The sequence below is a fragment of the Arvicola amphibius genome, chromosome 1 (genome assembly GCF_903992535.2).
Source record: "Arvicola amphibius chromosome 1, mArvAmp1.2, whole genome shotgun sequence".
NCBI lineage: Eukaryota > Metazoa > Chordata > Mammalia > Rodentia > Cricetidae > Arvicola > Arvicola amphibius.
Genome location: NC_052047.1, coordinates 179,914,965 through 179,942,561, shown reverse-complemented (window position 1 = coordinate 179,942,561; position 27,597 = coordinate 179,914,965). Strand labels below are relative to the sequence as shown.

Sequence of the window (27,597 nt, the reverse complement as noted above, 5' to 3'; positions counted from 1 at the left end):
CCGCCCCAGGATCTCCCAACCCGCGCCGCGCGCTCTTTCTCAGACAGCTGCTCTGGGAGCCCTGAGCGCCGTACTGTTCTGTGCCTTGCCCGTCTGTCCCCCTCCGACTGTGCCTAGCCATGACCACCCAGCAGATTGTCCTCCAGGGCTCGGGACCCTGGGGTTTCCGCCTCGTGGGCGGCAAGGACTTCGAGCAACCTCTCGCCATTTCCCGGGTAAGAGTGTCTTGGGACACGCGTGGGAACGGGGCGCTTCCGTAGGGTGGCGGCGCGCTGCGTGCGGAGGGGAGTCGGGGTGGTTGGAGCCCCGCGGCGATTGCCGCGGTGAGTACGAGACGTGCTGTGCGCTGAGCGCACGGTGACATCCACCGCCCCCTTCCCCGCCACCTCGCTCCGGGACAAGCGGGTTCCGTGCGTGCCGTGCCAAGGCCAACGACAGTTTTTTTTTCCTGCGCCCCGGAAGCGTGGCGCTGCCGGCACGCAGACGCTCTTTGTGCCCGTGGAGACTTGGAGCTCCGCAGACCCCGCGCGCTGGGAGTTAGTACGCCCTGCTCTTCACTGTGCAAGAGTCGGGGAGAACTGATTGGAAACAGCAGAGAATCCTAGAAGGTGAATGGGAGTACAGAGGAGTTCCCTGGAAGGCAAGTGGGATTCTTGTAACTGAGAACTGAAACTATTTTACACTCTTAAAGTTTGACCCGTAGCTGGTTTTCAGCTCCGTAAAGCCTTCCATAGGAAAGTGGAATTTGGAAAGTAACCCCAGATTAACCCCAGATAAATCTTCATAGTCCCGCCCTGCCTTAGGTGGTTAGATCACCTTTCTGCCCTCCAGGTTATCTGTGAGAAGCCCGGTTCCTTCTGGGAAGAGTAATTCCAACTTTGTGCGTGGTGGTCATGATGGAAAACCTCTTAGCTCGGCCTCATCTCTGGGAGGGCCCGAGACCATCGCAGGCTGCTAGACCTGTCCCCACAAGTGAAATGTAACCCCCATGTGAGACTGAGCTCCGTATTTGAAGGTCCACACTTTGGACGTGTAATTTGGGACAAACAAGGACTATTTCCCACTGCTAGTCAGCATTTTTAGCCCTTTCAGATAGAAGGGGTGTGTGTGTGTGTGTGTGTGTGTGTGTGTGTGTGTGTGTGTGTTATTAAATATCTTTTGATTATGGAGAGGGGGAAAAGCTGCAGCTATAGCCTAGAGGGACCACATTCTATTCTTTGGTACATTTTCTAGCTAAAACTGACCTTAAACTTGTTTTCCCAGTCTTGTAAATATCCCCCTTTTTCTTAGAGGGGTTCTGGGATGGAGACGGAAGAGAAAGATCCTGATGGCCCTGCTTCCAGCAGCCCAAGGAGTTAGATGGGAGTTGTGGAAGTGTGCCTGCCTCTTCTTGGTTTTTCTGCTAGCTGCAGTGCTGCTCAGGCTTTGTCACAGGTGGGCCTGGCCCAGCAATGGGCTCTTTTGACTACCCTATTCCAAATGAGCAGGCAGCCTACATTAAGGCTGAGTCTTCCACTTGACCATCTTGTCTTCCAGAGATTTCTTTGTTTTTGGAGATGTGAACTGTTTTCTCAGCCTCCAGTCAAAGTTTTCAAGTATGGGAACTGTGCCTTACCCAGTCTGGAGCTCTTACACCAAGCCTGGCCCAGGACTGCACTAGACTGTGCCTAGTGTATCCTTGCAGACAGAATACAAATGCTTGCCCATCAAGGGCATTGCCTCTGCATATTCGGAGTTGGTTACCTCATAGTCCAGTTGTTCCTGCTCTTTGTGTCTATAATTAACCTGTTAGGCCTCACCACTTCCAAGAAACATTCTTTTTAAGTAGGGGAGACTATATTGGCAGTCTGTTGGAAGGGTAGTCTTGGGTTGGCATTTTGGCTGCTTCTAAAAGCCTTAACACCAGCTTAATAATATAGCACAGTGAAGCATTCGGCACATCGTAGAAATGAAGGTGGCGTGGGGTGGAAAACACTCCAAATCCATTGCTTCGGACCTTCATGCATTTGTTAATCTTACTCCTTGTTTGAGATAGACACTCATGTATCTCAGGGTGGTTTTGAACTCTGTGTGTAGCCAAGGATGACTTTGAACTTCTGATCCTGCTGCCTTCCACTTTCTGAGTGCCGGGATATATGGAACATGGGAGGTTTATGTGATTCAGGGGATTGAGCCTAGACATCCATGCTAGGCAAGCACTCTACCAACTGAGCTACATCCCTCGCACCCGATTCATGTATTTTTTCACACTCCACACTCACGTTGATTGAGCACATGTCATATGCGTATGCAAGCTTCTCAGACCTGAGAGGATACGGCTCTGAAGGGAAGCTAATCTTTATTATGCCTTTGGCAAGTGCTTTCATTGAAAAGTGAAAATGGCGCAGTGGCATTGCCATTGTGACAATGGCTATAAGTCACTTGTTTCTTCATCCTGACATCGCCCCTGTTCCGCTCTTGGGAATGAGAAAGTGATTGTCAGGACGTGAACGCAGCCTGTGTGGCCTGGGATCTGGTGCTGGCCTGGCGTCTAGTTCTTATCCAAGTGGTACCTAAGGTGAGCACCCAGAGTTTATATTTATCACTGCAGTGGGGTAACAGCAGCCCTTGGCTACCAGGTGAAGAACGTAGAGTGCTCTGTAAACAGTGAATGAAGGCGAGGTGTGAGCATTGGTTAGCTCTGCCCACCTTCTGGCTGGTGTGTGCTACATTTAGTATCCTGGGCAGATACAGTTTGCTAGTGTGTTTTTGTGTAAGTAGACTTGAAGTCTCCATACCAAAGCAAACCATAAAATTAGGCAGGGAGAGGAGTGCCTCTTACTTAAATAACTATGTTTGCTTTCTCTTGCATGAATTATTCTGGTATTGGCTCCCGTCTTTTGCTAAACTGATGAAGCCGGATAGAGCTCATACTTGTGTGTACTGGAGATACTTCTTTTTTCTAGCTGCATTCCCCTGACTATAGAATGAACACCTGTACAGCCACACCCTGATCAGGATCTCCAGTGTTGGTGGCACATAGGTTCTCGGTGATGTAGCCCTGTCCTGACATTCAGTAATTACTCTGTGCTTTTCTTCATATTTACTAACTGGGCATCCTATACCCTAGATGCTGAATTTTGCCTATTTTTAAATAGACTTATATAGAGTATTTTATACGTATTTGTGTGTGTGTCTTCTATTACACCTTTGTGCTTTCATCTATGTTTCTGTGAGGAATTTAATTATCACAGCCCAAATTTCTCACTATAAGTGGCTATACACTAGTTTTTTTCTATCTATTATCTCATTTAAGGCTCACCTTTGACTCCCTGCTACTGAAGCCACATAGTATTTAACTGCTCTCTGAAATCTTTTTCTTTTGGTTCCTGTTCCAAGCCTGTGGCTCCCCCACACTGTGTGTGTGTGTGTGTGTGTGTGTGTGTGTGTGTTCCCTCCTCTATATTATTTCATATTTCCTCTGGTAGCTTTCAAGGGAAACCTTCAGAGAATCCACACCCATGCTGAAATTACTTGCCACTGTGCTGACAACTGAAAAAACACAGGAAGGGGAGGGGCCAGTGATAAGGGGATGCTCTTAGTTGGAGTTGCCACTTATTTCCCCCTTGAGTACTGGGGGAACCCTTTGCTGAGAGCCTGTGGTTTTATACTAAGTGCTTGTGTCCTTTGCCCAAGGACCCCAAGGGGGTGCTTAATAATGGTTACTCTGTAGCCAGAAGGCCTTTTCTAATTTTCAAGAGGGTTATTTCTAGATTCAAGTAGAGTTTTACGCTGTGTCATAAAGGTTGGAAGAGCAGGGCTCGTCAGTCAGGTGATAAAAAGGAAGACCAGCGTAACACTTCCCTGTGTGCATTAAAGGACATTTGCTGCATGCCTGCATGCGTCCTATGCCCTAAATCACCCCCAGAAGCATTGGCCTTTCCAGCTGATGGAGGTTGACCTAGGAGGAAGGGAGGCAGAGGAATCCGAGAACATCACCTGAGGTGGAAACATGAGCCTTCCTTCCCAAACCTCTAGGATACTGACCACGGAGGTTGATTTTCTTTTCAAAATTAGGTTCTGTTTGCTCTTTAAATTTTAATTAATTAATTTCAATTTATTTTATTGTATAGGTGTTTTGTCTATATGTGAACTATGTGTGTGCCTTGTACTCATGAATGTCAGAAGAGGGTTTGGATCCCCTGGAACTGGAGTTACAGATGGTTATGAGCTGCCATGTGGGTACTGGGAATCCAACCCAGGTCCTCTGCAAGAGCAATAAATGCTCTTAACAACTGAGCTCCATGCTGGTTAATTTGGATGAGGAATGAAGCAGGGAGAATAGCTTTCAGATATTGCATCTTGGGTGGTACCGTCCTGGGCTGATCAGGACTGGGAAAGGCACCCAGTGGTTGCTGTGTCAGGACCCAGCTAAGGCTGCCTCCCAAGCTGCCTTCTTTCCTCCAGGCCGTGACTTGCTGATGTTATGTGGGGGACAGCAAGGCAGGTATCTTTGTGTTCACGGGGAAGTCCAAGAGCCTGCAGGTTAGGTAATTTGTTTTCATGGACATACTTTTAAAAAAAAATTGGCTCATTTGCTTATTAACTTCCTTCCTTGTAACAGAGTGATTGGTTATAAATGAACAAAGTGCCTATGTTATAAAATTGACTTTAAAAAAGCACGGTTTATTTCTAATGGGTCTTGGTGGCAGAGGGGACTGAGATGCTGAAAAGATGGGACCTGGTACTGTGTTCAGTGTGGGGATTCAAGCTGAGCTCTTGTCCTAGGCAGCTCAGTAGGTGACCCTGTGACCCTGTGTTCCTTCTTTGTAAAATATATAAGATGATAGATGGCTCAGTGGTTAAAAGTGCTTGCGGCTCTTTCAGAGGACCAGAGTTCGGTTCCCAGCATCCGTGTCAGGTGTCTCACAATTACATTTAACTCCAGCTCCAGGGGAACACACTCTTCTAGCCTCATGGGACACCAGCACACACACACACACACCAGGTGGACAGGGGATAAAGTTAAAAAAAATTATGGTTAACGAGCAAATAAGTTGCATTTGTACCCTTTGAATAATAGAGCCCAGCATCTCTCATAGAGTTACTTGTGCCTTCAACTGTAAACTGTTTGAGAAAATGTACTATAACTTCAGGAATATTTTCAGATGGACTTGTATCCCTAATCATCAAAACATACCTGTTATATACACAGAAAAGATTCATATGAGAAATATTTCTTTTATCTGCTTGCAGTAATCAGAGTACTTAAAACATATCTGGTAGTCCTTTTTATATGAAAGACCCTACTCTAAGTATTTAGTGAATTCCTTGTGAGGTAGGTACATTGAAGGCCCTCATTTTCAGGTAAGGACACTGAAGGTGGAGATATCGCTTGCCTGTGGCACACAGCAACAAGTGACCCTGCCAGCTCCAAGTCAGACATTTTAATAACTGTTAATATGTTATACTCTGCTAATCATGTACTTGCATCCGTCTTCCATCCAATCTGCACCCTGTGATCAAAGTGGGTACAGGACCAGAGGCTGCCAGCAGGTAGCTTCAGACACTGTTCTGCATCCTGATAGGCCATGGGAATGAGTATTGTATTGCCAACAGTGTTTCTCTGTGTGGAACTCCAGGGAAGCCTCGTGTTGGTCCAAGTCTCAGTGCAAAAAGTAGGACCCTCTTGGGCTTCTTACCCGAGAGCCTTTTGCATCTGTGAGGATTGGCTGGGATGCCGGTGTTGTTGCCAGTGAGCTTGAGCTCAGAGCACCCTGGGAAGGAGCATGGCCCCTCCTTGACCCTTCAGAAAGGCCTGAGGCCTCACCTGGGAGACGTATTGTTAGTTCTGGGGTCCTAAACGCTGTACACACCAAGACTGGAAGAACAGAGGAGTTAAGGACTGATTAGAGAAAGACTTGTTGGGGTGCTCACAGGGGCTCTGGGGGACAGTTTATGGCAAATGAACACGACCAGATGCACCTGTGTCAGTTGAGCCAAGTTCAAAATGCAGTATATCTGCGTGGCGGTTTGAATAAGAATGGCCCCCATAGGCTTATATATTTGAATGCTTAGTCACCAGGGACTGGCACTATTTAAGAATGATTAGGGGGTGTGGTCTTGTTGGAGAATGGACTTGCAAGTTTCAAAAACCTGTGCAGGCTCCCAGTGTCTCTGTTTCTCTCTGTCTCTGTTTCTGTCTGTCTCTCTCTGCTTTGCATGATAGGATATAGCTCTCAGTATTGCTCCAGTACCATGAGTCCCACCATGCCAGACTATACCTCTGAAACTGTAAGCCAGCCCCCAATTAAGTGCTTCCTTTGAGAGTTGCCCTGGTCATGCTGTCTCTTCACAGCAATGGAACAATGTCTAAGACAACTTACAAACACCAGAGGCAAAGTGTTAGTAATTTCTGTATGGCTCCAGTACCTTTATGATTGTTATTCTATTTTTAGCCTCATGGTGGGTGGAGTGGACACTCAGTAGTCACAAGGACTGTTCTGTACAGCACATTCCCTTCATATGCATGAGAAACAACACACTGACTTGGTGAAGAGTGCTTCGGAGTGTCATTATTATAGACGTCATATCAAATCAATTAGCTATATAAGGACATAGATATGACTTATATAAGATACAAATGCCTAAATGCACACAGTACAGAGATGATTTGCATTATTAAAAGTATTATAGAAGTACTCCTACTTCTAAAGCTAAAATACTTACTATGATCTTACAATTTTAGCCGGATAATTAATACAAATAACTCCTTGCTTGGGAATTTAACTATGGCAAATTTTCCAATAGCCTTGAATTAAAAAAAATCAGATTTACTTTTTCTTTGTGTGTGAGGGTTTTTCCTGCATGCACCTCTGTGCCACGTGTGCATGCCTGGTGTCCATTGAGTTCAGAAAAGGGCATTGAACTGAGCTTGGGTCCTCTGCAAGAGCAGCAAGTGCTCTTAACTACTGAGCCTCTCCCTTGCCCCAGTAGTCCTAAATTTTAAATAATCCAGATGACTATCAACAACCATAATGTGTAGGCACATAGTGATTGAATCACAGACATAAAACCCCACAGCAGGGCTGGCCAGATGGCTCAGCAAGTAAGGGTTCAAAATTAACCTAGAGTCTTAGATGCCAGAATTAGGGCTAATCTTTGTCAAAAGGTTTGTGACAAAGGAGGTTTGGAAATTCACATTCAGTTTTTTTATGGGGTGCTGCGTCCGTCAGTACATTTTTTGGGGGAGGAGGGGAGAATTCACCAGGCATTAGGTGACAGTTTGTGTTCTTGTCTGTGTGTAGGGTACACTTAGTAGGTTTACATGTGGTTGTCATAAATGATGAAGAAGCCAGGCATGGAGTCTCAGGAGGCTGAGGCAAGGTTGATACATGTCCAAAACCTTGAGCTACACAGTAAGTACTAATCCAGCCCAAGATATAAGTGTGAAGTCCTGTCTGAAGAAAAGCAAAGAAACAACCCCAAATCCCCCACAACAGAAGGTCAAAGGGGAAAGTAAGGGAAGGCAAAGGAAAAAGCCCTTCCCAGCTGTACTTCACGGACCAATCGCTGTTAAAGTCTGGTTCTAAAACTTTCCAGCCTGTTTCTCTTGTAAGTTACATTTTCAGAGTCAGTTGCTGTATCGTGGTGGATCATGTAGATGTCATTGTTCTGTATTTTCTGTCATAATTTTGTTACAACACATGAAGAATCAAAGGTAGCTCGGTATCCTGGGGAAATGCATTTTTTGGCTTCATCTGAGTGTAGGTTTAAATCCTGTCTTGCCCAGTTGTTACTTATATGTCCAGGGGTGGTGGGGGCAGGCAGGCCAGCTCCTGAAAGCTCAGCAGCTGTTTGAGAAGTGGGAATAACAGTATTTACCTCCAGAGGTAATTGTGAAGGTGGGTGGTGCCTGCTGGGTGCTCAGTGCTCTGGATAACCCGTAGCAGGCATCGGGATGCAGCTTACCATTAAAGAAGGGGTTAATGGTAGCTACCTTTTTTTTGTAATTAAAAGTTTTTTCTTTCAATTTTTTTTTAATTTTGTGTGAATGGTATTTTGCCTGCATGTATATCTATGCATTTTTTGTGTATGTCTGGTGCCCCTGAATCCCCTGGGACTGGAGTTACAGATGCTTGTGAACTGCCATGTGGTGCTAGGAATTGAACTATGGTCCTCTGGAAGAGTACCCAGTGCTGTTAACCACTGAGCTATCTCTTCAGCCACAAAGATTTATTCTATTTTTAATTATGTGTATGTATGTGTGTATGGAGGGGGTATAAGTATGGGTGAGTGCAAGTATCCACAGAGTCCAGAAGAGGGTGTTGGATCCCCATATTGCTGGAGTCAGAAGCAGCAGTGAGCTGTGTATCACGGGTGCTGGGAACTATATACTGGTCCTCTGTAGGACCAGTATCCACCCTTAATCCATGAGCCATCTCTCCAGCCCTGATACCGTTTAGAACACTTTAAGAACGCCTTTCCAACAAGCTAATGAGATTGATCCTGTTGCCAATTTCATTTGATCAGAGAAGGAACAGAAGCGGCCAGAATAGCCTGCAAAAGTGAACGTCAGGTGCCGGGCGGTGGTGGCGCACGCCTTTAATCCCAGCACTCGGGAGGCAGAGGCAGGCGGGTCTCTGTGAGTTCGAGACCAGCCTGGTCTACAAGAGCTAGTTCCAGGACAGGCTCCAAAGCCACAGAGAAACCCTGTCTCGAAAAACCAAAAAAAAAAAAAAAAAAAAAAGTGAACGTCAGATTTTGGTCGTGGGTGGCGGTGGTTAGGTCGGCTTTAAAGCATGCACAGTCATTGTAGGCTTTTGGACGCTCTCAAATTGACGTCGCTCACTGAGAAGTTAGGGTAGTCTCTTTATTGGCAGCTCCTTTCACTTCCTGTCTTCAGGACGGTGATTGCTCAGACCAAGAAAGCAGCGAGTCTCTCTGAACTCCTGCCTCTGCGGACTGACAACTCTATTTTGCACTGTGAGTGAAGGAAGCTGGGTGAGGGCACGGCTCATCTACAAGCGCCCAGCCTACTTAATTGCCTCATTTCCTGGAGAAAGTGGTTATAGACTAACCAAGAACATTCTGAAGCTGCATTGTTCCAGGCCAACCTCTGTATCCTCATTCAGCGTTTGCGACTTTGATGTGGCTTCAGGGTCTGGGTGGCAGCCTGCACCCACAACCTGCAAGCCAAGAGAGCCCCAGGGAGGAGTTCACATTCATCACTTAGTGTGGCAGCCAGGCTGCTTCCGTGTTGCCCCACCCCCTGTTTAGACTGTCAAATTTATGCCTAAAACCCCTGACATGGCCATTAGATCAAGAGACTGGGCTTCAAGGTCTACACGCCATTGCAATGGAACTTGAATTTCATGTTTCGTTGGTACTACCAGGACATGTATGATTATTGATGCTTCCTTTCTCACTTTGTTCTGCATGGACTTCAGGGAATCTACAACTCCAAAAGCACATAATAATGATATTTAAAACACAAGGACATACTTAAGATTTAACGAAATATTTGGAACACAGAAGCAGAAGCAGCAGTGTTTCAGGAATGTTAAATCAGTTGGTTTCTGTAATTGAACACTGAGTTTAGCTGTGAGTTTTCTGGCCAGGGCAAAATGGGAACCATGTTGAGTGTGTTAGACTTCTGGGCTGACATGCCTTTTATAATACTCGACTTTAGTTCCTTTTCAGAGGTTAATTAATCAGCATTGATAGGGCTGTTTTCTCTCTCCTTCCTTACCCCATTCCCTCCTTCCCTCCCTCCCTTCTCCCTCTCTCCCTCTGCCCACTCTTCTTCTGTCCCTCCCTCCTTCCTTTCCTCCCTTCTTTCCTTCTTGCCTTCTGTTTTAATGAGAGAGAAAGAGAGAGAGAGAGAGAGAGAGAGAGAGAGAGAGAGAGAGAGAGAGAGAGAGAGAGGAGAGAAAGTGAGTCTATTCTAACGGAAGTCTCTTCAGAGGGCCATTTATGTACAGGAGTGTAAGTCCTTCAGGATATTTCTCGAGAAGCTGGACTTTTAGGTTTAAATGTTTATTGTTTGTCCAGTAATTTAACTTCATTCAGGAAGAAAGTATTGGGGAAAGAAATAGTCAACATCCCCCTTGAAGTTTCCAAACCCAATGAACATCAATTAGGCTTTGCTAGGAAGTAGAAAAAGCAGATATTAGGGGCTGAGGGTGTAACCTAGTAGTAAGAATGTATGCTTAACATGCCAGAGACCCTGGGTTTGGCCCCCAGGACAAAATAAAATAAAATGAATGAATGCATGAATCTTCCTGGATCATTCTTTATTAATTTGAGATGGAGTAGGGCTCTTTGTATAATTTACAACCCCCCTCCCAAGGGTATCTGGTACCTAAGAAGTTGGAAATCAATACCACATCCTTGCAAATACAGTTCTGAGCTGGTGGTGAGCTGAGTTGATTTCTGGCCCCAGGTTTAGTAGCCAGCTCCAAGCAGCAAGGTGAGTGGTGTTCTGTAACACTGAAGAAACTGACTTGTACTAACCAAAGGGAAAGTTAGAAAATTGTTTGAATAGAGAGGATTTTTTTTTCTTCAAAGGGAAGAGGGGGGAAAAATCAACTTCTCAGAATATATAAAACAACTGACAAATGCTTTCTTGAAACTCTGAAACCTATCATAGGGCAGCAATTAGTTCATCATCCAGTAGGGAACTATCATTTTTCTTCCTTCTCTTGTTACAAGGTCTTCCTTGGTGGCCTAGACTGGCCTTGAATTCCTGATGGAGCCCAGAATGCCTTTCAATTTTAATATGGTGTCATGAGTGTTGGAATTGTAGGTGTGCCCCGTCACTCCAGGGTGGGTGGAACACTTGAGAACAGGATGGGGGGGTGCTTTCAATGCTTAAGAGGAAATAGGTTACTGACCTGGGTAAACAAAGGTGTCTGGTAATCCTATCTAGGAAGTATTTCTTTTCTTTGGTGCTGGGCATTGAACCCAGGGCTTCATCACCGTGAAGTCCCACCTCAACCTATTATAAGAAGGGCTTAGCCTTCAACAGCCTTCAATCCCAAACTCATTTGTAGCAACCAGAGGCTGGTAAGACAAATCTCCGCAGGACTGATGACAACTGGTGCTGGTAACTGGGTTCTGTGCTGGGCAGTTAGAGCACGATGGGGCTTGTGGCTAAGTGGGTGGTGTGTTTCACATTTAGAGGGACCGAGTTTCCTCAGTTGGTGCTGATTGTTGCCATAAGGAAAACTAAGCCCAGAATTGCCAGATTTTCCTCAAGCTTAGTTAGAACCTATGGGCTTAGGTACATTTATCAGTATGTGATTTAAATTTTAAAACTAATACAAAGCAGTCTTGATTGTGGACCAGATTCACTTGATGGGCTCAGCTTTCAATTTCAATTGTAGAAAGTTAAAGCCAGTAGGTGAATGTGGGTTTTAGGTAGGACCTTCCAAAGATCCACTTAAGACAGTGGTTCTCAACCTTCCCAATGCTGGGACCCTTTAGCACAGTTTCTTGTGTTGTGGTGACCCCCAACCATAAAAGTATTTAGTTGCTACTCCATAACTGTAATTTTACTACTGTTATGAGTTATAATGTAAATATCTGATATGCAGGATATCTGACCAGCGATCCCAAACGTGTTGCTACCCACAGGTTAAGAACCACTGCACTAAAGGAATGGCTGAGTTAGGGGTTGAGTGAGTGACCCCTGGAATGGGTCCAGTTTGAATTGTCATTATAAAGTATGCAGGCTACCTTCATGTCAACTTGACACAAGCTAAAGTCATCTGAGAAGAGAGAACCTCAATTAAGAAAATGCCTCCATAAGACTGGGCTTCTGGCAAGCCTGTAGTGCATTTTCTTAATTAGTGATTGATGGGGAGAGGGCCCAACCCACTGTAGGTGGTGCCATCTCAGGGATGGTAGTGCTGAGTTCATTAAGAGCAGGCTGAGCAAGCCATGGGGAACAATCCAATAAGCCCCTCGATGGGCTCTGTTTCAGCTTCTGTCTCCAGGTTCCTGCCCTGTCTGAGTTCCTGTCCTAGCTTCCTTTAGTGATGGACTACAATGGGGAAGTATAAGCCAAATAAAACCCTTTCCTCCCCAAGTTGCTTTTTCAGTCATGGTGTTTCCTCGCAGCAATAGTAACCCTAACTAAATCAGAAAGTATCCGTGCGGTGAGGTCATCTGACCCTCAGCACAGCTAATGGTGTCTGGTTGTCTCTTCGTAGTAACGGAGCACAGTGAATACTATGTGGGAATTTCATTGTTGTTTCCAGATAAAATACAGGGCTCTCATAGCCTGCTCTCTGTATCTCCAGTCTCATATCCTCTTCCCCTCCCTTTGCTCCCTGGGTTTCACCTGCGCAGTCCACAGAGCGTTCTTGAGACTTGGCCTGCTCTTTCACATCCCCTTTTGTGGCTTCATGGTTTTAAACAGCACCACCTTTTGGGAGTCATTTCTGTAACCATATGTGTATGTGTGTGTGTTAGTGTATATATGTATGTGTGTGTGTGTGTGTGTGAGTACATGTGTGTGTGTACACATGGATGTGCAGGTACAAGGGCAGAGGAAGGCATCAGGTATCTTCTAACCTTATTCCTTTGAGGCAGGGTCTCTCCTTGAACCTGGAGCTTATGCCTCCCCATCCCAGGACGCCAGCCAGCAAGCGCCAGCAATCCTTCTGCCTCTACACCCCCTCTCCTCTCCACAGTGCTGGGGTTGCAGGTTCGCAGCAAGACCACATCAATCTTGTAACACAGGTGCTGGCATCCAAAACTCCCATCTTCATGGCTGTTCAGTAAGCACCCTTAACCACTGAGCCGTCTCTCCAGCCCCCATTGTTAGCAATTGGGTTGCACTGTACCTCAGAGCACAACATTTATCTTTGGCCTGTCTCTCCAGGGACCGTGAGCTCCTTGGTGGCCCTTTTCATAGCATGTGGTTTCCGGAGTTCACCACGAAGAGCTCCACATTTTTTGAATTCTGGGCGCTTGCTCTGTTCTGAGTCATCTCAGCAACCCTCACAGCAGCCTCCCAAGTCAGGCACACTGAAGAGTGAGGCACAGGGAGGCACTAAATCCCAACGGCGGCATATCAAGTCCTGGTCCCTGCCTCTGGGAAGTTGTATCTTAACCTACAAGCCGCGATGTTGTTCAGAATATGCATGGGGATGAGCGATGAGTGAGGGAGTGAGGGAGTGAGAAAGGAAGCGTGGGGGAGGATGAGGCGTGCCAAGGAGGGGGTTAACTCTTCCTTATGGTCGGTGTTAAGCCGCTGCTGGCTCTGTGAACGTGCCTCATAGAAGGAGTAGAGAGCTACACCACAGTTCCCGTTTGCATTACTTCAACTGAAGTTAAAATCTTAGCAGAGTTTGAAGGCCCCTTTTATGGAGTAAAGTGTAGATTCTGTGGGGAGTGGTGGCCTCCAGGTAGGGAGTGGCCATCTGGGGCTGGGGGCGGGCCCTAGGATGAGCTCAACTTGAGTGACTGCTACAGAAACCAGAAGAGCATTCTTTCCCTAATAGAAATTCTGCACCTAAGCCATACTAGTTCTTATGGCAAGGGTTGCATGCTCTAGGTGCATGATCTCTAGCGGAAAGACCGGACTGAGGGAATTTGGGGCATGTCCACTTAACTAAAGGATTTGGGTTTCTGGAGGGAAGTATAGGATTTCGGGTTTTTTTTAGAAATTGAAGCTGACTCCACCATGAGCTGGTTCTGATGGAATTTGATGGCTGCTTCTAAGAAATTAGGCTAGACATTGTGGGGTAGCGGACCCTGGAGCCTGCCCTGGCTTGCTACTCACCTGCTGAGTCACCTTGAGCAAGCTGCTTAACCCTTGTTCCTCCATTTCCTCATCTTCAGTGATGCAAGCGACTTTGCCTGCCTGATAGCACCATGAAAGGATCATAAGCCAAGCCTTACTAACCACTTAGATTGCACTTGGCATGTAATACGCACTCATTAACTGTGGCTACTGTTAGAATTGAAGCTCGCTGTGGTGGAGTAAGTGTGTGGTAAAGAGTCCTCCACTCAGGACAGGAATCCTCCAGCAGCAGGACCCAGGTCTTCTCCCATGCAGCCCTGCTCTATTCTGTCTTATAATTGGTATGTCTGATAATGGGTGGGGCTCTGGGCCCCAACTCAGTACAGAGCAGGGGAGCTGTTGTCTCATGCCTGGGAGGCACCTGGCCAACAGGGTTTTGTGGCACTCTCGTTCTTTGTATAGAAGGCCCTGGCAAATACACCTCCTTAGATTCTGGGCTTCTTTTCAGCTCTGACAGTGGGCTTACAGTCTCTGCTATGGTATTGCACTGAAGCAAAAAAGGGTAGAATTTACAAGGGTTCCTGTGTTGAAACTAGGCATAAGCCTTTAGCTATGTGAGTCTGAACCACTCGCAGGTTCTCTCTGGTCCTGTTTCTAAAATGTTGTCTAATATATTCTTGCTCATCTCATCTATGTGAGCTCCTTATTTTTAATTTAAATATATGGTTTGAATAGGCTTTGTAAAGGTAAGTTCTGTGACTTATTTGATCTACTAGCCTCCCATTTTTTTTTTTTTTTTTTGAGACACGGTCTCATGTAGCCTAAATTGGCTTCAACATACTGTGTAGCCAAAGATAACTTTGATTTTCTGATCTTCTTGTTTCCTCCTCCCAAGTGATAGCAAGTCCAGTTTATGTGGTGTTGGGAATCAGTCCTAGGGTTTTGTACTCGCCAGGTAAGCAGCCTACCTTTTGCACTGTATCTATCCCCAGCCCCAACCCTTTAAAAAAAAAGAGATGGCTCATAAAAGAACAGTATTCCATCAGAGTCAGAGCTGCTCGTCTTTTCTTGTAATTTTTAAAACTTTCCTTTGGCAAAGAAAAGAAAATCGGATTGAAGGATAGGCTGGCTAGGTCCAAATTACTCAGGTGTGGAGCTCCTAGGACTGGTTTTAGCTTGTCTGGGGCCTGTTGGGATGTTCTCTGCAGAAACGCCACTCCTACTAAACAGTTTGAACCAAATGCTGGAAATTCCAGACTTCTTAGCAACTGAACATAAAGCATTAAAAAAAAACCTTTTATTTTCAGTTCAGGATAGTCATTTTAAGGGAAATGGTTACTTGATTTTAAAAAAAATGTTGATTATTTTGAAATATTCCTTTCAAATAGTAAAATAGTGTGTGGCCATGTGGGTACAGCGGTAGTCAGTGCCTTGCTCATCCCTCTCCACCTCATCCCCTTCAGACAGACTCTTTCTCTTCTTTTTAAATTTAGAATAAAGTTTTTTATATTCTGATCACTGTTTCCCCTCTCTCCTCTCTCCCAGACTCTCCAACTCTCTACCCTTCCCATTCTGCATCTTTCTCTCTCAAAAAAACCAGACAAATAAAAAGACAAACAAAGAAAATAAACAAACAAAAAAGAAACCAAGAGCAGGAGAAATGCACACACACACACACACACACACACACACACACGTACACCATAAAAACTCAAAACTGAAAACCATAAAATACAAGCAAGAGGCCAGTAAGGTTAAGAAATAAATGCCCAAACAAAGCAATACGAGACAAAAACAAACAAACAAAAAAAGCCAACAAAAAACAAAACAAAACACAAGTCCAAAAATACCTTTGAGTTCATTTTGAGTTGGCATCTGCTGTTGGACATGGGGTTGGCCTTTAAGTGTGATTTGTATACCCGGTGACTCCCTTGGCAACGCTGACTTTTCTTTGTGAACCCTTGTTAATTGGAGATAGCTTCTGGTTAAGGACAGTTGGACTGTCTGGTTGGAACCTGTACAGGCCTGATAACACCTCTGTTGTGTCTGGAAGACAGTTTCCTTGGTAGCACCCATGCCCTTTGGTTCTTAGGATCTTCCACCTGCTCTTCCACGTAGTTCCCTGAGCCCTGAGAGACAAGGTCTCTTACTGAACCTGGAGCTCACCAGTTCTAGTTAGCTGGCTTCCTGAAAGCCTCAGCAATCCTCCTCTCTCTCCCACTGTCTGAGCTTTGGGTTATGGGGTGTGGACACACCCAGCTTTTACATGGGTTTGGGGGCCCTGAGTTCAAGTTCTCGCTCGCTCGTGTTTACACCAAAAGACCTCTTACCCAGTGGATAATCTCCCCAGCTCTTGATAACATCTTTAACCACAGTGGGCATTTTCATTCAAATCACTCATTATTTATTTTGAACTCCTACTGTCATGTGATAGGTGCCATACACTGGCGCTCAGGGAACACTCAGAAGGGTGATTTAAGTAGAGACTTAAAAGATGAGAAAGTCAGTCAGGCAGAGTTAAGAATACCTAGGGAGGAGGAAGCTAGAGCTTAGTGGGGGTAGTTTGAGGGGGGCCTTGCTAGAGGGTTTTGGGGCATCCTAAAGGGAGCTGCTCTGCTCTTTTATGCTGTTATATTTTATTATAAATAAGTGGCTTTGGCTGGTATTATTCTCCTGGTTTTCCAGCTAGTGTGCTTGGAGATAGAATTTGCCGGGTTAGAGCCATTACCAATCCCAAATAAAGGCATTCTTGGATGAGTTAAAAAGTGAGCCAATGGCTACATAGCGAGTTTGAGGCCAGCCTGGGTTACATCAGATATTCTCCAAAAACACCAAACAAGCAAAAGCAAGAAAGCAAAACTCTGCATTGTCTTTTAGGAAAAGCAGACTGTATATGGTAGAACAGCCAGGCTGGCCACACTGAGTCACTCAGAGTGAGTTTCCTCCTGCTGACAGGGAGGAAGGCCTGTGTCAGACATCTCACTCCCTGGTTGCCTGGAGCACAGCTCTTGTTTGGTGAGAGAGATCTCTGTAAACACATGACGGGAGAGTGGGAGAGGAAGGTTAGGAGGTCAGGAGTTCTGTACTGGTTCCACGTCTTCACATTCCAGTTTTTTTTTTTTTTTTTTTTTTCTGGTGAAGCCAGAACATGCTCAAGCCAGAAGCGACCTCAAGGGCTAACTCAACCCCTTCATTTTGTGGGATTAGGGTGCCAGCGAAGGGTGGGCCATGGCAGGGTCCCCACACCAGCAGCCCTATGAGGGCTTGTGATTTCTGTTTGGTGAGGGCTATTTGGGAACACGGCTGTGGAAAGCTGAGGCTTAGGCTTATCCTGATTTGGCACTTTGAAGACCCAGCTTCTGGAGACAACCTGTGGTTTCCAGCATCTATTAGCTCCCAGGAGCTATGGGGTATCCAAGAGGAAGCCAGAGCCCTTTGGGCACTAGGGGCCTGGAGCTGTACCACTGTGCCCCTGGGTTCCCATCCAGAATGGCCTGTTAATATCATACAGTCATGGACTGGCCCTGGTGTGATGATAGTGGTATTTTGGTTTATCCTGCGTGAGAAAATATCTAACAGCAGTCCGTCTGAGGCCAGTGCTGTTTCAGAGTGGGTGCCATTCGTCACATCAGCATCTGTGTCCACTCGCAAAGCCATTGCAGGTCTGTGTGGGGCACATTTACTCTGTCCACAGGGAATCTGCAGTGGGCAGATGGACTTAAGGACCTGCGACAGTGACTGACTGGTCCCCCCCGGCCCCTGAGGTCTACACATTCGGAACTATTGGCCTGGAAGCATCAGCTTGTAGAAAACCAGCCACCTGTGGGGAAGGACCCTAACCATAGCTGATTTCCTGGTGCCAACCCACACGACCATATTTAAAAATTATCTTTATGGCTTGCTTTTTTATTGTAAAAGTAGCTCAAGCTAATTGTAAAGAAACTAACATGCCGCTGAAATGTGTTACTGTGAGAAATTCCAGTTTTGTCTGTGCTTATAGTTCATGACATATGCTAAGACTCTACAGAAATAGAAGTTACTGTACACAATGTTTTCTAAATGTGTGAGTTTAAAAAATGTGTTGTCTGGGCCACACACTAGAGCTGACCTTGTTGGCAGGGACACAGGTGAGAGCAGGAGAGAGACCCCCTTCCCTCTCATGCCCCAATAGCAATCAGGAGAGTTGGCCCTGCACCTCGCCTGGGCAGAAGAGTAGAGCTGGCTCTGGCGGTGTGAGTGTGGGGAAGTCAGACCTGAGGACCTGAGAGCAGGAGAACTGGTCCCACTCTTTGCTGCAGGCTGCCTGGGGTGAGCTAGCTGGGGCAGAGCGGGAGAGCTTGCCTGGGTCGTGAGGATGAGAGAAAGCTGGCAGACTGACCAGCTCAGCTACCAACCAGGCCCAGAGCCAGGGCTATGAGTTATTCCACTCTGATATCCGCCTCATCCATGAACTGTTAGAGCTTGTGAAGGGGGTGAACCTACAGATCCAAAACTGCAGAAGTTCTCTGACACAGGACAAACAGGATAGCCAAGAGGAGTCCCAGGGAGAGCCCCATTATCGAGTGTGTAGCAGAAGCCAGAGGCCTCAAATCAATGACTCGTAGCAATGAACACTTACAAGTAAAGATGTATGGACTGAAGGGTAAACTGTGTGACTCAGTGGGCCACACTACAGCTTCACAGTAAGATCATTCTTTTTCCTCCTCTTCTTCTGTTTATTTGTTTTGTTTGGTTTTTGGTTTTTCTTTTAAATTTTATTTTGTTTTGTTTTGGGGAGGTTGCAAGGGCAGGGGGCAGATGCGAGGGGACAGGGAGACAGGTGGGATTGGGATGCATGGTGTGAAATCCACAAAGAATCAATAAAAAAAAACAACCACAAAACAAACAAACAACAAAACAAAAAACTGTGTTGGTGACTTGCTTTGAGGTTAGAATACTAAGTGAGGCTCCCTGTCTGAGTCTGCAGTGGGCTGGCTCTATGGCTAGTAATGTACTATTTGGGTGATCCTAGGTCATAGAGCATTCTATTTCCGTTTCTGGTGTTCGTTCTCCTTTCTCACAAAGTTGTTCTTTTTTTTTTTTTTTTTTTTTTGGTTTTTTGAGACAGGGTTTCTCTGCAGCTTTAGAGCCTGTCCTGGAACTAGCTCTTGTAGACCAGGCTGGTCTCGAGCTCACAGAGATCCGCCTGCCTCTGCCTCCCGAGTGCTGGGATTAAAGGCGTGCGCCACCACCGCCCAGCTTCACAAAGTTGTTCTTGTAATGAGACAATGAGGTCACATACAGGAAAGGACTTGGTAAATGGTAACAGATTGTACAAACGTGAAGGATTGTTGCTAGTTAAATTATGGTCTTAGCAAACTTTCTTGAGCGCTTCTGTCCCTGCTCTTTCTTTCTCTTTCTTTTCAGGGTCTTGTTATGTATCCCAGACTGTCTTCAAACTCACTACGTAGCCCAGGCTAGCCTCCAATTTTCTCCTGCTTCAAGTTCCCCGGAGCTGGGATTATAGGTGTGTGCCACCGTGCCAAGCCTTCCTTTTTCCATGCTTTGATCTTTACTAGTGACTACTTACCCTGATGGTATTTACTCATCGGCTTTCCTGAAGACGAATAATAACTAATGTGCTCTCCCCTCTGTTGTCAGGTCACTCCCGGAAGCAAGGCTGCTATAGCTAATTTATGTATTGGCGATTTAATCACAGCCATCGATGGGGAAGATACCAGCAATATGACACACTTGGAAGCTCAGAACAAAATCAAGGGCTGCACAGACAACATGACCCTCACAGTATCCAGGTGAGGCTGTGGAAGTGTCGGTCCATGTTTGGTAGACCGGAAGCTATTTGTGGACGACATCTATCTCTCCCATCTCAGAAGCCCTGATGTTTTCCGCTGCTCTGTACTATACGCGATGAAAGCACTCCGGAAGGCTTTAATGATTTTTCATGTTTAATGATTTTTCACGGGATGTCTCATTATCTAGGTCTCTTTCTCTTAAGTTACCACATTTCCACTTGATCTAATACAACTGACGAAAATCCTGAGGAGGTAAAATGAGCTAAAACACCGTTAAGGTAGAATGCACTGAAATGTCTTCCTGGGGACCTCTGAGGTTCAGTGTAGGATACTGTCGGATCTTGAATAGTGGGTGCTGTGTCGTGAGATCACAGCAGCAGGGAAGGACCTCAGCCTGTTAGACAAAGTGCCAAATGTAACTTCAGGTGCACGGCGAGAAAGGTGCACAGGCATTGAACAGGCAGGTGAGGAAAGCACCTTGGAAGCTGTAATTAGGGTAGAATTTCCATTCTTCTTTCTCTTGGTTTTGGAAGTGGCTGTACGAAGCCAAGATGTCAGAAGTGATTGGTTCAGCTTTTAGTGGCTTCCTAGTTCCTGTTGGATCAGGTTCAGGTTCTTGTTGCTGTGTGAACCTGTTTTATTTAATGGCTTACTAACCTTAGCTTGTATAGTTCTGCATAGGTTCTCATCTGCAAGGTACATTTTGTGACCGTTTTTCCTCCTACTTGTGCTATGCGGTTAGTGGACAGACCAAGAGTCCATGTGGAATGCCAGACCATTTTGCTCCTTCCGGAGCTTTACTTCCTTGGTGGGAGGTGAACCGTTTCACTCTGACTCTTTCAAAAGCACATTGATGCTTTGTTCTTGTCTCTTGTTCTATCTCAGCCCATGTCCGTCTCCCTCAAATTCATGTTTAGGTCATTCATGCGTTTATTAGTAGGTTCATTTTTTTTTCTCTCGTTCACTTGCCAACAAATTGTGCAGGTGTGTCTGATTGTCTGTCACTGGTTGTTGTGACAAATACGAAGAAGGTTTAAATATTCTTCGCCATGAAGAGAGAAAAAGCCCCAGTACTGATGAAGAAACTGGACTAAGACCGTTGTGTGATTGGCAGGAAGAAAGAAAGAGATCCTCAATATGGTTCAGGCTCAGAACACTGAGCCAAGATACAGTAGAAGTCTGTCCCACCCTGAGTGGAGGTGGCAGGATGAGGCAGATCCAGCAACTCAGAGGGGTCTGGTGGCTGTGTCAGTTCCCAGACTGTACCGAGGGAGGCTGAGACTAGATCAGAAGGCAGCTTTGGAAATCCCTTCAGACTGTATGTGGGAGCCGTCCAATATGGCTATCATCTAACTGACAAACAGAGGCTGGGTACAAGTTCAGAGGGGAAAAGTCAAGGAAAGGGGGAAGTTTTACTAATTTGCTTTTAGCATGTAAAGTTGTTTCTTTGCATCCATGAAGGTCAGTGCCCAGAATTGTTGTAGATATCAAAATTCATGAGTACTCATGTCTCTTCTGTGCAAAGCAGTTTAATATTGTGCATACTCTATGTGTGTCTTCCTGCATTCTGTAAGTCATCCCTGGATTACCTATGATATCTAATACAAAGTAAGTGCTACACACATGATTGTTATACCGTATTATTTAGAGAATAACGGCAAGGGGAAAATCTGTACATGTTCAGTACCGGCGCAGGGTTGTCTCTCTACATCTGACTGAATCTAAGCAGAACCTGTAGACACAGAGGTCGAAATGGATTCTTTATTTAACATGAACGAGACAGCAAGCAGCTTCAGGCTGGGGAGGGTGCTCAGTGCTGGAGCCCTTGCTTGACATGTGTAAGATGTTGAGTTTGACCACCAACATTGCAAAGCAAAATGAAATAAAACCAAATAGAAGGGAACAACAGCTTTGCTCATTTCTCGCAGGTCTGAACAGAAAATTTGGTCTCCTCTAGTGAGCGAGGAGGGGAAACGGCATCCATACAAGATGAATTTAGCGTCGGAACCCCAAGTAAGTGCTTATCTCTGCCCCTCCTCTGCCAGCCGCTTTCCTGCTTGGGCATTGTTCAGCTAGTCTCTTGTTTTTCCTGCACTGGAGGTCTGGGGATCAAGTGGCAGGGAGAGCCTTCCACTGTCTCTGCTCGGATCTGGCTCAAGTTCAGTTCTTCCCGTAAGGGAACTGCCAGAGGAAAGGACTGGAAAACCCCAGGGCAGGGGCCTGGCCTGGCCTGGCCTGGGCTGGAAGCTAGGAGCGGGAAGACAGGCGATGAAAGAAGAGGGCAGAGTCATTCTGCGCGCAGGGTTGGTAGGACGCTAGTGAATCAGAGCGCCAAGTCTGTTCTTACAGATTTTAGATACAAAAGAAACATCCAGTGGTGAGGATGTTTAGGCCTGGAGCAGAGTGGGAAAAAAGAACACTAGTGTTTACTAGTAACCTTTCTTTCCCTGTGAGTCCGTGGTGGAAATTTGTTGTTATTCACTTGTTACAATAAAGCTTGAAGAAAGACATTAAAATTAGTTAAAATAGATTGTGTCTCATATTGAAAAAAATGTAGTAAGGAGTCACTACATTGTTTGTTGGTCAAGTTGAATTTTCTGGAACAGTAGATTGTCCTGAAACCCCATATTTTAAAGTAAATCTCTTAGTAGACAACTGCTTCTAGGTGTTTTAACTTTTCTCTTAGTTGCATCTTCTACAATATCTACACTGTGTGGGTATGTTTTAAAATAGAGAAATATTTAGAACATCTTCGTAAAATTCCCCATGTTGCTCGTAACAAAGTATAGTCTCTCTTGGATAAGTGAATGATTATTGATAAGTGAGGGGCCTCAGGAAGCGGTTTCTGGGTTAAGTGCTTTCGCACAAGCACAAGGACTGGAGTTTGAATTCCCAGCACCCGTGTATCACAGCTGAGCATGACTGTGTCCAACTGCAACTCCATCCCTGCGAGCTGCTCCATCGGTTCCACCAGGCGGCCACATTTCCGGTTCACTGTGTCTGAAACGTGGAGACGTGATTGAGGGAGACATCACACATCAATCCCCAGCCTCCACATACACTTGCAGGCATGAGTGTGCCTGCACATGAGTGTGCTTGCGTGTGCCTGTGTGTGCATGCGCACACACTCCACATGCAAAAACAAACCAAACAAAACCCCACCAATTGATATATATTTTTAAATTTTCAAACCAGGCTTGTGATTATTAAATATTTAACAATTGAAGTTTTGAAATTGAATTTTTCTTTTCTAAGTTTGAGACACTAGTTTTTTAATATAGTAATAAAAAATTAACATAATCAACTATCTTATGTATAGTATAGAAATTGGATGAAATTGAATTCACATGATGCCTTGGTGTGTATAAACTGAATGGTTGATTATAAGTATCTTCTTCTTCTTCTTCTTCTTCTTCTTCTTCTTCTTCTTCTTCTTCTTCTTCTTCTTCTTCTTCTTCTCCTCCTCCTCCTCCTCCTCCTCATCCTCCTCATTCTCCTCCTCATCCTCCTCATTCTCCTCCTCATCTTCCTCCTCCTCTTCTTCTTCTTGGTTTTTCAAGACAGATTTTCTCTGTAGCTTTGGAGCCTTTCCTGGAACTCACTCTGTAGACCAGGCTGGCCTCAAACTCACAGAGATCCGTCTGCCTCGGCCTCCCAAGTGCTGGGATTATAGGTGTACATCACCACCACCTGGCAAGTCTTTATTTCTTAAAAGTTATTCCATTAAAATCTCAGAAATGTTGTTATAGTTTTTCTCTGTTATGCAATAGCAATCAAACTTTTGAGGATCGTTCTGCATCTGCCGTACTGAAACTGACGCAAGCTTATTATTCTGTATAAGCCCTATAAGGAACTTCATAAAATGTTATTTTGCAAACTGGCAGTTGTATAAACAAACTTAAATCATGCCAGAGTTAATTTCAGTTTCTCTGGTAGTCTAGCAACTTATTAAGTTTATGTGCATGTTAACTTTTGATGGGTTTAATTTTTACATGTTTCATAACACGAGGGATATTTTGGTTTAAATACTTGGTCCAAAATGCTCCCTTTTCTTTTGAGGTAATTATTTATATCTTGTTTATACTTTTTCTTTAATGCTGATGTATTGAAGATCATTTTCAGACTAAAAAATAATCATTCAAGCTACTCTAGAGGCTAGCTTGAGTGTATTTTTCTCTTTATTTGTACAAAAATCTTCCCACCTCCCATTTTCCCAGATCTTCCATTTCCATGCCTTCTTAGCTAAAGGACAAATAGTGAGAACAGAGTTCATGGATATTGTAAAGATCTGCGAGCTCACATAAAGCTAACCAACACCCCAGCTTATCTGAGGTCAACATAGTTACATACCTAGTTTGTATTTCCTCATTATTGAGTTTCCTTGGAGACTGATAAATACAAAGCCCAAACAATGACATCATCCTTTCCAAAAGGCAAGCCCTAAATCCGCCTGCCTTCTGGAAAGACTAGAATCCACATGGGGGTAGAGATGTTTCTTTTATGTACAAACCAGATGCATTCTTGAAAGATGCTTTAGAAAGCCAGACTCAAGAATTAAAAAAGAAAAAGCTACCCCAAAGAAAAAACTCCACCATTCCCACCAAAGAAAACAGGGCGGGGGTGGAGTGGGGAGGTTGGGGAGATAGCGCCTGCTGCCAGGCTGCCTGAGGACCCGAGTTTGACACCTGGGACCTATAAAATGGGAGGTGAGAACTGACTCTCCTAAGTTGTCCTCTGACCTATAAATGTGGGCAATGAATAAATAAATATGAATTTATTTATTTATTCTCTCTATGCACTTCTTTTCTCACCAGGACTATTTTTGTTTTTACGGGAGAAAAGGCCAGCCCTAGCGAGAACCGGCAGTGTGCTTTTTGGCGAGTCACACCCGTGTCCTTCCGAGGAAGCTTAGAGAAATGGCTCCAAGAGGCCTAACTTGCCCACAGCCAAACACTAAGTGTCAGGGAAACTTTGAGCCAAGGCTAAAGAATAAGCATCCTGTGCTGCTCCCAGAATTGCTGTGGAGACAGAAGAATGCATGCTGGATGCTGTCATGTTGCCCACGCTGCCCTAGCGATGGGGTGAGAGCACAGGCCTCTTCTGTAAGCTGGCTGCTGCCTTCACAGCCAGTGATTTCAGAATTCCTTTGAGTTGGCGTACATAAAACTACTTAACCGTTCCTTGATGGTGGCCATTTTTTTTTTCTTTACCATCTTCTTTTGTGATTATTTGTAGCTAGGCTTGGTGGCAGAAACAGGTGGATTTCTGTGAGTTTGAAGCCAGCCTGGTCTATACAGTGAGTTCCAGGACAGGCCAGGGCTGTGTAGAAAGACCCTGTCTTAAAATAAAATAAAAAACAAAAAACATATAAGCCTCTTTTGGTTATATGTGCAGACACAGACAAAGTCAACGAAACCTTACTAAACCATCTAAATCTTGAAGAGAAAATTTACTGGAATAACGAAAAAGAAATTTTTATCATAAAAAATATGTCTATGCCACCTTTTACTTTAAATTAGCTTTATAATGAATTAGGCGGTTAGTTTTCATTCATAATGCTTTCCAATTAAACCCCGAGTTTCTTTTTTTAAAGGAGGAAAATAGAGCAATAGAGGGTGTGGGACTCTTTCCAGTTATTTGGGTTTTTAAGAAAGAAATCGGAGGTTATCAGAATTGCCTTGGGAACTAAGAAAACACGTTGAGTTCAGTAGGCAACACAATGCTTCAGCACTGGAAGCCGGACTTGATCTTGAGCATTGGAGCAGGGAGAACCTTGCTAACTGAGTCATTAGGTGGTTACTTTTGTGACTATTTTTTAAAGGAATGTTAGTTTAAAAAGTACAGCTGGGTAGTGATGGCGCATGTCTTTAAACCGAGCATTTCGGGGGCAGAGGCAGGCGATTTTCTGAGTTCGAGGCCAGCCTAGTCTACAGAGCAAATTCTAGAACAGTCAGGGCTAAACAGAGAAACCCTGTCTTGACTCCCCCTCCCCCCGCCAAGTGCTTTGGTGTGTTTGTACAGATGCATCAAGAGGTTATAGTTGGAATGTGGACCTAGAAACTCAAAAGTCCTCCCTCCACAGGTTCTGCCTTAACCCGGCTTCTAGAACCTTCCACCTTGTGTTTTACCCACATGGAACAATAGGCCCTCAGTCCCTCTGCCTTCTTTGTAAGGACTGAGACTATGTAGTCAGCAGCTGCTTCTCCCGTGTTCCTATTACCTACTTTTCTTGATGATCCAGGGAATTTATCCGCACCTTTTGGCATTGAGAGCCCTGGGATGACCTAAGCCACCTCTCCTCCTCTTCCTAATGCCTCTGGAATGTGTCCTGAAAGGATGCTTCTTCGGCCCTGACTTGGTAGCCTCAGGCATGAACTGTCATCCTCCCAGAGGTACCCAGAGATCAGATCTGCCGGGCCGCAGGAAGAACTAGAGATGGCGCTGACTGAGCGTGTGTGGGATGTGCAGTGTGCGTCTGTGGACGCGCTCAGGTCATGGCTGTCTCGTTGCATTTGTCTGAACCCCTCCGTCCCCAGCTGAAGTTAGCTGTGAACCAGAGCTGCTGTAGCTTAGCTGCAAGTTCTTCCTGGCCTTTAGCCTGTACTGCACACCATAGGGGTACCGGGTGGACACCTCCTTGATTTCTCCTCTGCTCCCTGCCTTCAGGAGGTCCTGCACATAGGAAGTGCCCACAACCGAAGTGCGATGCCATTTACTGCCTCACCCGCTCCCAGCACTGCTCCCCGGATCATCACAAACCAGTACAACAACCCTACTGGCCTCTACTCGGCTGAGAACATCTCTAGCTTCAACAGCGCTGTGGAGGCACAGACGGCAGGCAGTGGGGAGGATGCGAAGAGCCGACAGTAAGTAGACGCCCCTGGCTCCCTTTGCGCCCCTCCCGCCCCCCCCAGGCCTCCAGGCCGGTCCTGGGAGAGGCCTTTTCCACTAGCTTCTTCTAACAAATCGAACCACTCATCCTGGGAGGGAATTTTTGGCATTTAAATTCTTCCCTCTTTGTAGGATTGTAGTACAAATAGGAACATGGGTTGCTGGAGCTCAAGTGTGAGGGTCAGGGTTCTAGTCCTAGAGCATGCAGAAATGCTAGGTGGGCTTTCTAGGTGGCCTGTCTGTGACTCTAGCACTTCAGAGATACAGCCGGGGGATCTGGAGCAGGCAGGTGGCCAGACTAGCCACTTGAGTGAGCTCTGGATTCGATGGATAAGGTGGGGAGCCATAGAGGAAGATTCCTGATGGCACCCTCCGGTCTCCACATGCCTGTGAGCGCCTTCACACTTTGCACACATATATGCCCACACACTCATGGGAGAGAGGAATAAAAGAAAACATAATATATAAAATGCCCCGCCCTGTGCCGGACACACAGATCTTGTAATGATTGAGCTTCGTTTTTGTCCTGAATGCTGTGGTTGCTCACAGCCACTAGTCATGGTCTTTCACAGGACTGTTGTGTCCTGAGAGTCCTCACTGTAGAGTCCTTGAGAGGACTACTCCTCACGATGGATGGTCTCGTTTGTGTTGATGCTTCTCACACAATCTGAGTGGGGTGTGTGTGTGTGTGTGTGTGTGTACCCCAGTGTGTACAGAGGTGGAGCAGTGCCTGCTTTCTCACCAGAGAAGACCAGAAATGATAGAGAGAGTCCTTGAGGCTGCAAGAACTTGTTCATGGGATTGGGCTCTGACCTGTTCAGGGAAGAGAGGGGACTGTAGGTGGAATCAGGCAGGCACCTTCCTCTGTCTCAGGTCTGTTGGCTGTACCTGCCTTTATCTCTGTATTGGGTCTCCTGCATCTTCCAGTAGAGGGACCTACTGTCTGCTCTGTCCCCAACTCTTTGGGGACAGATTTAGAGACGACTTCCGCCTATGACAAAGGAACTGGGTGTGAGGGTGTCAAGTTAGGAAGGTGGGGAGTAGATTAGAAGTTGCCAGCTCATGCGTTTGAGGATGTGTCTGTGGGGTAAGGAGCGCAGGGCAGGGCTACCAGATCAAACAGAACTGAATTGCACTTGTGGCGCCCCATGCTCGTTGCCCTGCCCACGGGGATAAGAGTCC

At 45.6% G+C, this 27,597-nt stretch overlaps 1 protein-coding gene across 2 annotated transcripts in view; it reads left to right on the top strand.

Moving 5' to 3' along the window:
- Positions 1–11: 11 nt before the first annotated feature.
- The window catches only part of Pdlim1 (PDZ and LIM domain 1), a 46,317-nt gene continuing 18,731 nt past the window's right edge, over positions 12–27,597 (top strand). Inside the window, exons 1-4 of one of the 2 annotated variants that reach the window (XM_038313169.2) lie at positions 12–215; positions 19,373–19,524; positions 21,453–21,537; positions 26,191–26,390. In XM_038313169.2, the coding sequence (XP_038169097.1) occupies positions 120–215; positions 19,373–19,524; positions 21,453–21,537; positions 26,191–26,390 (533 nt within the window). In that variant the 5' untranslated portion in view covers positions 12–119. Of the gene's footprint in view, positions 216–514; positions 641–19,372; positions 19,525–21,452; positions 21,538–26,190; positions 26,391–27,597 lie in introns of those variants that run through there. The other variant, XM_038313178.2, reaches the window with a different exon arrangement.